General features: G+C 55.1%; 1 protein-coding gene and 1 long non-coding RNA gene across 3 annotated transcripts in view; one reads left to right on the top strand and one right to left on the bottom strand.

Annotated features, from left to right (window-relative positions):
- Positions 1–381: 381 nt before the first annotated feature.
- Positions 382–6,462, bottom strand: C12H1orf174 (chromosome 12 C1orf174 homolog). The gene is made up of 4 exons (XM_027975721.3): positions 6,368–6,462; positions 2,620–2,730; positions 1,399–1,872; positions 382–978 (listed from the first exon to the last, which is right to left on the bottom strand). Exons 1-4 carry the CDS (start codon positions 6,380–6,382, stop codon positions 865–867), a joined length of 714 nt encoding a protein of 237 aa, XP_027831522.1. The 5' UTR covers positions 6,383–6,462; the 3' UTR covers positions 382–864.
- The window catches only part of LOC121820790 (uncharacterized), a 22,334-nt gene continuing 19,711 nt past the window's right edge, over positions 6,259–8,881 (top strand). For both annotated transcript variants that reach the window (XR_006061489.2, XR_009595727.1), the window contains exon 1: positions 6,259–6,538. This is a non-coding gene — a long non-coding RNA (uncharacterized LOC121820790). The remainder of the gene's footprint in view (positions 6,539–8,881) is intronic.

Below are 8,881 nucleotides of genomic sequence, written 5' to 3'. Positions count from 1 at the left end.
GGCACGTGACCCAGGTGCCCCGTGACACGACGACCCTGGCGGTTTAGCTCAGCTGGGCAGCGGTGCCCGGCAACCCTGCACCACAGAGAGCATGGCCTCACCAGACAGCGGCCCCCCACCAAACGGGGGAGGGACGCACCCAACACCTGCCACCTCAGAGACCCCATGACCTCACCAGAGGGGCCGTGTCCTCTCCAGTCCACAGCCCTATGCTCTCAGCTCAGGGGGCTGTACCCAGGCCCCCCACCCCCCACCCCTTCCCCCGACCCCTGGCTGCTGAATGGACCCAAGGGCCAAGCCAGCCTTGAGTAGAGAAGGCAGGACAGAATGAGCTTTCTCACTGAAGGAATACAGCTCAAGGGACAGAAAACTTCCTTAAAACATTTTCAAAATATATTTTATTTCTTTTCCATATGGATTTTGCTAAATGTCCAAGGTAAACATAAACTTTGTGTATGGAAATAAAGGAGAGTTCTTTAAGAACTGGCATTGAATCAGTCATAAGAATGATCAAATTTTGATTATGGAAAATAAACCTGCATGTTATCAAAAGTAGAGAGCTTGAGGGAAGAGTTTTCTTGACAGAGATGTCTCTCATTTATGAGAGAAGTTGGCTCAACCCACCACCACGTGTAGAGATGGGAGAAAACACATCACTGTGGAAACAGCAGCTTTATACCTGAGGACGTTCAGCCCCCGTGCACCAGCCTCCCGCAGGGACTGCCCACCTGTGTGGGTCAGCGCTGAGTGCTGATTACGAGCACGTCCTCTTGGGGACGTGTTTTGAATAAGCCCCGTAATCTGCAAAATCATCACTGTCAATGGTACTAGCCGTGCAGAGAACCAGCGTGAGCCTCTCACCCGCTACGTTTCCGCACCATCAGCATCATCCTCGTCGTCGTCTTTGGCTCTGAAATGCATTTTCCTAAATTCGCGTCTGCTCATGGAAGGGCAGGATGAGGACACTGGCAGGAGGTCCTTGGAGGGAAGAAAACACCTGGCATGAGCCCCCTGGCTCCAGCCCCCACTGTGGGCTCAATTCCCCACTGCATGATGGAGGGAAGAAGAGGCAGTGGGTTAAAGGCAGGAGCCAGCCTGGCAAGTGTGGGCAGGTGCCCAGAGAACCACAGGCCACAGCCACGACTTCGCACTGCACAGCGGGGCCCAGACTCACACAGGGCCAGGCCTGCCCACACCTGCGCTCACCAGGGCATCAGTTCTCAGACTTAGGGGCGTGGGGCCCCCAATTGGCACCTGTTTTGCTCTCTCCTCCCTAGTGACATTTCTTACTGTGTTGACCCGCACCAAGCAGCGTGCACACATGTGGACCGCAGTCAGGACCGAGCATGCGGTCTGCCAGGGATGCCCGTCCTGAGGCGGGAGAAGCACTGGCCTTACCTGCATGAGCTCCACGTTTCCAAAGAAGCGGCTCACAGGCATTGGCTGGTTGCTGTCGTCGTCCAGAAGGGCGCTGCCGTCCAGGAGCAGTGGGGCCGCGGGGCCCTGCTCCAGGTCCAGCGCCACCCCGTCCCTAGCGGGGCAGCCACCGTTGGACTCTCCTCCCACAGGAGCCCCATGTCTCGGTGGGAGCGGCTCGTCCTCAGTCTCTGCCGGGCTGGCATCGCTCTCGGTTCCGCAGCGCCCTGGGAGGGGACCAGCTGTCCCCTGGGGAGCGGAGCCGCCAGCTTCCTTTCCCAGAAGCGATGCCCCATCCTCGGCTGACGCCAGAGGGTCGTGTGTACCCGGGGTCTCGGAGGGCGTGGCAGCGCTGTCACTCCGATGCTTCTGGAGCTCTGCCTTCACAAGGTGACCTTTGTCATACTTGAACTTCTTGGACGTCCGCCTGTCGGTGGCTTTGTGTGATGAGGGAGTCTGTCAGGAGAGAACATGCAAGGGGACACCAGACATGTCTTGGGATACGAAGCAGATGGCATATAATTAACATGCCTCAACCCTGGAGGCTGATCGTCCTGCTCCTGGCCGACAGCGTCTCTGCTGGAACCACAGCTTTGAGGACAGGGTCCTTTCACTGTTTCCAGTGAAGGGGCAGTGTCCAGATGGATGGCTGGGAAAGAGTACAGACACGCCCAGTGCTGTCCCCGGAAGGGTGTTGTGACAAGTGAAATGACAACCCAAGAACCAGCTTCTGTTTGTCTCTGCTGGGATGTGGGTTCCCAGGAGACAGCTCGGTGTCCCGGTGCAGGAACGGGACTTGACTCAGCGCAGCTTTAAGGAGCAGTGCCCTGGGAGATACAGGCCGGTGTGGCTGTGAGACCCAGTCCAGCCAGACCCCCGGCTGTGGCTCAGGGAGCAGCTCCAGGAGCCAGGGCTGCCTGGCTGCCAGGCCTGCAATACCCAGGACGGCAGACACTCCTTCCCCACCTGCCCACAGTGGGGAGCAGCACAGCCCGTGCCCACGTCACTCAGGCTGCCTGGCAGAGGCCGCTGAGCCCACTGCCCTCAGAGGGCAGCAACAAGCCCTGAGGTGGGTCCTCCCACGGTCCCAGCACCATGACCTTCATGCTGGTCTGTTGGCCTTGCCCCAGGCTTTCTAACGCAACGCGTCTCGTGGGAAGGTGGACACTCTGCCCAGTCCTGTCTCCGAGGGGTGAGGCTCACCTGACATGCTGTCTGGGCAGACGTGGCGACGTGGGTGTCCTGGGCTGAGGCTGACGCGGCTGAGCAGCTCCGAGCTCGGAGGCGCGCTGAGGACCGCACTCCACCTGCCAGCTGGGCCAGACCAGAAGCCAGTCAGACACCTGGAGATGGCCCCTCCCGCCCCCATGTTTTTAGTGACTGTGGAAAGACGGCAGCCTGTGTCCCTGCTCAGAAGGTTCTCGAACTTTTACAGGGTGTCCCGAGTTCTTGGTAAAAAGCGAAAAAACCAAAAGACACCCCTCCATGCCCCCTCCTTGAAATCTCAGGGGAGGGGTCCCAATTCCATTAGCTTGAAGGCGCTCCAGCTGCTGGTGGACAGACCTCGATGCTGACAAACCACCCTACTGCCACCTTGCTCAGAAGGCAAATTAAGTCTTCTAGTAACAAGGAAGGGATTAATTAAAACAATAAAGCTTACAATCATTTTATTTAAGAGTAACTTTAGGTTTTCAGAAAAGCAGCGAAGATGACAAGGGAGTTCCCGCCCCGGGCCTCCCTCAGTTTCCCTGCAGCCAGCAACCCGCACGTCTGTCAAAATGAAGATGAGACCGTGCTTTATGCGAGTCTCACCAGCTTCTTCACTAACTGCTTTCTCTGTTGCAGAATGGGGACACTCAGACACTCAGCAAACAACACATGAAAGCTCAAGTGAGAACTTGAAAGTGAAAGAGGTGGGTGACAGGGAGAAGGGAGTCGTGGAGGGCAAGCTACATTAACCGGGACCTGGAGACAGACCGGCTGGATGGGGAGCAACACGTGCCAAAGTGGAGAGGAGAGATCAGAAATCACACAAGCTCCTTGAGAAACCTTTAACAGCAGCTTCTCACCCATCCCTGCCCCGCCCCCACCCGCAGAGCCTTAGACCTAAGAGATACAGGTTCGATCCCTGGATTGGGAAGATCCCCTGGAGGAAGGCCCACTCCAGTATCCTTGCCTGGAGAATCCCACTGCTGCTGCTGCTAAGTTGCTTCATTTGTGTCCGACTCTGTGCGACCCCAGAGACAGCAGCCCACCAGGCTCCCCCGTCCCTGGGATTCTCCAGGCAAGAACACTGGAGTGGGTTGCCATTTCCTTCTCCAATGGATGAAAGTGAAAAGTGAAAGTGAAGTCACTCAGTCGTGTCCGACTCCTAGCGACCCCATGGACTGCAGCCTACCAGGCTCCTCCGTCCACGGGATTTTCCAGGCAAGAGTCCTGGAGTGGGTTGCCATTGCCTTCTCCGGAGAATCCCACTAGGAGATTGTAAATGGAAAAAATATGGGAGACCCCTGTTAAGTTAGCAATTACTTGAGAAAGCGGGCTTGCTTAGCAACAAAACCATGAGACAGAAGTATTAAGACATGCCCTCAAACAATAAAACAGTGGTGACGTGAGCCCCACGTCCTGCCCAGTGAGCTCAGTAAGGTAACGATCCCTAGGATGTGCTCTCTGAACACACAAAACAATAATCTGTGGACCTTTTTTGACCACATAGGGACAAGAAAACTCCCCTGCCCAGCCTGGAGGAGGAGCTGATGATGGAAGCACGATGTCTACTCAAGAAAGACAAAGTTCTTCTCCCCCTGGCCACTTCTCCTTTGATTATGAAACTGAAGCCTGCTAAGTTCTCAGGGTGCAGCACCCCCTCTTCCACCCACTCGTAAACCGCACAAGCATCCATTCTAACAATCTCTTCTTACCCATCACTTTGCTCTTGCTGAATTCTTTTCTGCACTGAGACATAAAGGACAGTGGTACTGGAGCTCTTTGGAGCCCCAGATATGACACCAGTAGGTCTCACCATTAAGAGTCCAACTCCAAATGTATCGATCCCGGGTCACACTGGCTTTCTCAAGGTGGGGTGTGGGGAAATGGACTGGCCCTCATGACAGCTGCCATCACCCAAGTGTTGCTGCTTAGGTTCTGCTCGTGCTGAACAACCTTAAAAGGAGCAGCACTCCCACTTCAAACTCAGGAGAGGACCCTGCTGGGGTCACACACTCATTGGAGCCCCTCTCCCTGCTCTGCCACCAGAGTTACCAGGTGAAAGCCCTGGTGGCTTGTCAGGGGGACTGAGCCAAGACCCTGCCTGGTTCTGGGGCATGCGCTGTGTAGGCCCTCCGGTAGCAGCAAGGTGCGTCTAGGTGTTTTCTACATAGTCCTTAAAATACTGGGGTGCAACTGCTCCTCAGAGGGCTTGTTACCACTCAGGGCGGGGGTGGCAGACACAGTACCCAGAGTTGCTATAGTATCTAAAATGTCCAGTTTTCAACAGAAAGTTAGGAAGCATGCAAAGAAACAGGAATGCAGACCCAAACACTAGAATAATAGCAAGTAAAAGAAACTGCCTGTGACAGTGATCAGATGCAGGATTTATCAGAAAAGAACTTCAAACTAGCCATTTTAAACACGTTCAAGAACTTAAAAGAAACCATGATTAAAGATTTAATGACATCATATCAAATAGAGATTATCAATAAAAAAAATAGACATTATAAAAAAACCAAATGGGAACTCAGGAGTTGAACATTACGATAGCTGAAATTAAAAATTCACTGGTGGGTTTGGAGTGGGCAATGCTCAAGAATAGATATGGATCAGAAGAATAAGAGAACTTGAAGATAGATTGCTAAAAAAAAAAAAAAGAAGAAGATAGATTGCTAGATTACACAAACCAAAAAACAAAGAGAAATAAGGATGAAATAGAATGAAGAGAGCCTCAGAGACCACTAAATGAACCATCATACATGTAATGGGAATACCAGGAAGAAAGGTGTACAAAAAATATTGGAAAAAATAAGGGCTGAAAACTTCCCAAATTTATTGAAGAACAATGCACAAACCCAGCAATATCAAATAGCTGAATTTCAAGTAGGATAACTGCAAAGAGATCTATAATCAGATGCAACACTACAAATGCTGCAAGTCAAGGACTATGGAAGATCTTGCAAACAGCAAGAGCTCACTCAGTCGTGTCCGACTCTTTCCAGGCTCCTCTGTCCATGGGTTCTCCAGGCAATAATACTGGAGTGTGTTGCCATTTCCTCCTCCGGGGCTCTTACCCACTTAGGGATGGAACCCGCGCCTCCTGCATTGCAGGATTCTGGGAATCCCCAAGCGGCGTAGCTAAACAATCCATCACAAGTCAGGGAAGTCAGACTGGGAAAGTGCCATCCACATGGGGTCTTCAGGAGACCCACTTTTGAGTCAAAGGTACAAACAATAAAAAGGAGAGCAGACCAGGGAGCCCAGGTGCGGCTCCCATCCCCAAGAGGCCCACCTCCCCAGGCAGGGCGTATCCAGTCCCGGGCCCTAGACCGCCCGACGGCAACCAGTACCAGGAGCTACAGCCCCTCAATTCTTTCCACCCTCCGGGGTGGACCCCTCATCGTGTGCCCCAACTTGGGCTGACAGACCCCGGGCCAGGCAGCGTCAGAGTATCGGGGTTTCAGACTAGCTCTGGAGAGGGAGCCCCCCATTCCAGAACTTGGTCTGGGAACATCCTTCTCAAGAGGCCCCCAGCCGGGGGGCGTAGGGTCCGTGTATCTGTGTGTCTGGTGTGTGCGTGGGGGCGCCTAAGGGCGTGGCCTGGGAGAACCCCGCTCCCGGGGGGCGTGGCCTGGGAGACCCCTTCCGGGGGTCGAGACACAGGCGGAGATCCCTCCCCTCCTCCATCCGAGGTGTCCTGTGGCTCAGCCTCAGCTCCCACGCGGCCTCCGCCCCCCCTCACCTTCCGGCTCCTCATGAGTGTGAGCGGCGCGCTGCCGCTCTCAGCCCCGCCGCCAAGGCCCCGCGCCCAGCTTGATCCTTTCCACCGGAGAAGAGATCCGGCGGCCCTTGGCTCGCGCCGCGGCGTGTGACGCCACCAGAAGACTGGCCAATCACAGCTCGGCGTCCTCGGGTATGTGACCCAGCAGAGTCGGCGTTTTACGTATGGGCGGGGAGACGGCCATGTTTGTGAGGGGGCCCTCCCTTGCGATTTCTCCAGCCGCCATGTTTAAGTGGGGCGCCTCCCTGGTAGTTTCTGCGGTCCCCATGTTTAAGTGGGGCGGTGGCGACTAGGTTGAGGGACCCTGGTTGCTGTCCCTGGCCACGTGCGTGGAGGTGGGTGGAAAGGTCCTGCGTGGTGGTGTCTTCCACGCGAGTCGGGCAGCTGAATTTCCCCGGTGTCGGCCCTGTCTTCTGGGCTCCGGGCGCGATGCTACACAGTCTCTGGAAGTGGGCCCGCGAGGCCGTCCCCGGCCGTGTTCGCCCTGCCTGCCGCCGGGGGCGGGGCGGGCCGGGCCCGGGGCTGCACCGCGCGCCGGATCGCGGGGGCTCGGAAGGCGGCGGCCTCTCCCGCCGCGAGCTCCGGGGCGGCCACCCTCGGGTGCAGCCCCCCGCGCTGGCCCGCACCACCTGGCGGCGGCCAACGGGCGGGAACCTGCCTTCTGGGTCCCGGGGCGCGGGCGCGGGCGTCGGCGCCACGGGGCCAGGTCCACGGACGTGGCTGAAGTCCGCCGGGTTTTCGGGCCTCCAGAGCCGGGAGACACCGGCCTCTGTGCCCGCGGGAGGCTCCTTCCGGGAACCGCCCACCTTCTCATCAGGGACACAGAATAAACGACAGTGCTGTGTAGTTTTGTTATTACTGTTCTAACAGGTGAGAACATTTACATCAGGCAGTTTTATCAGAAACATTAGATTTTGCACTTACAGTGTACAGGTTGAAGTGTGTACCGCTCGAGGCACCCTCACTCATGTGGTTCCCTGGCTCTGCCAAAGGTTTCATGCTCTGCTCTGACGGAATGACCCTCGAAGCCTGGAAAAACAGTCGATGCCCGTTTTTAGTACATAAAAAGCAGGGTCCCTCAGGATCCTCCAAAAAGCCCTGCAGACTGTCCTGTCTTTAGAAATCTGACTTTTGCTAATTAGGGGGAGCCCCTTCCCATAGACTGCACTTGGGGCTTTGCTTTCGGCAGTGCATCAAGTCCTAGAGTACACACTGCACACACCTGCACAAGCTAACCCACCTGGCCTGTCCATCTTCCCAGTCCCCTGCTTCTCACTGAGTTGTTCCCCATGGTGCACAGGGAAGGGAAAAAAGACTAATGCAGACTGGCAGGAAATCCATTTGAAGAGGAAGCTAACATAATCACTGTCAGCTGCTAAGAAAGAAGCAAAGTGATACAGTGTTAAATACCTAACCTGTCCCATTTTCAGGCTTCCCAGATGTCACAGTGGTAAAAATTCCCCCTGCCAATGCAGGAGACACAAGAGATGGAGGTTTGATCCCTGGGTAGGAAAGATCCCTTGGAGAGCAAAATGGCAACCCACTTCAGTGGAAATCCCATGGAGTTGCAAAGAGTCAGACAGGACTGAGCATGAACGTCCCATTTTCACTGGAGTGGGTTTCATAATAAGGTAGGTTCTGTGGTTTTACTTAAGGCTCCTTTAGGACTCTGAGTTCTCATTAACCTGGGGTTGATGGTCACAAGCTAGCGTTTGGCTCCAGGTGGTTATGGTTGATGTCAGTTGAGATGAGCTGGACCACATCCTCTCAGTGTCACCCTGGTTTAACCTCCCTAAGGTGCTCTTGGGCTCTTGTTGCTGACACATTCAGCTTTTCCCTCACCACACTCCTGCCCCTAGTCTATGTGAGTGGTACTTCCAGCCGCCCAGCAGCCGCTCAGGCCTGACCCCGAGGCCCTTACTGCCCGAGTCCCTCAGTGAATGTTTCTGGTCTCCCTTCTCTTGCCTTGGCAGCCAGAATGGTGGTTGATGCATGGTGACCTGCCCCTCTGCTAATGCTCTTCAGCTCTTCCTCACCGCTTCTAGGATGAAGACCAATAGTCCTAACTGACCTGCATGGCCCAGCACAGTGTCTGGCTCAGTGGCTACTCAATGAGTGTTGGTTGAATAAGTGCACAGGAGCCCCTGTGAGGTTGCCCACCGCTGCCCCCATCTGGATGCATCTAGCCCTGCTGCCCCTGCTCCCGCTCTGCTGTGCACCCCACTCCCCTGTGTGCCCCAACCCTGCACGCTCTGTTCTTTCTGCCTGGACAAGTTTCTCCCACCCATTGTGTTCAGCAAATTCATTCCTTAAACCTCAACTCAGATTCAGTGTCTTGGTAGGGGCACATTACTAAATGTTCCCCCTCAAACCCCCAAATTAAGTCTGCCAATCGTTTTTTTTTTTTGTCATGCCGTGTGGGCATGTGGGATCTTAGTTCCCCGACCAGGGATTGAACCTGTGCCCTTTGCTTTG

The sequence above is a fragment of the Ovis aries genome, chromosome 12 (assembly GCF_016772045.2).
Source record: "Ovis aries strain OAR_USU_Benz2616 breed Rambouillet chromosome 12, ARS-UI_Ramb_v3.0, whole genome shotgun sequence".
NCBI classification, from domain to species: domain Eukaryota; kingdom Metazoa; phylum Chordata; class Mammalia; order Artiodactyla; family Bovidae; genus Ovis; species Ovis aries.
The sequence above is the reverse complement of the archived record's forward strand: the minus strand, read 5'-3'. Positions and strand labels throughout refer to the sequence as shown.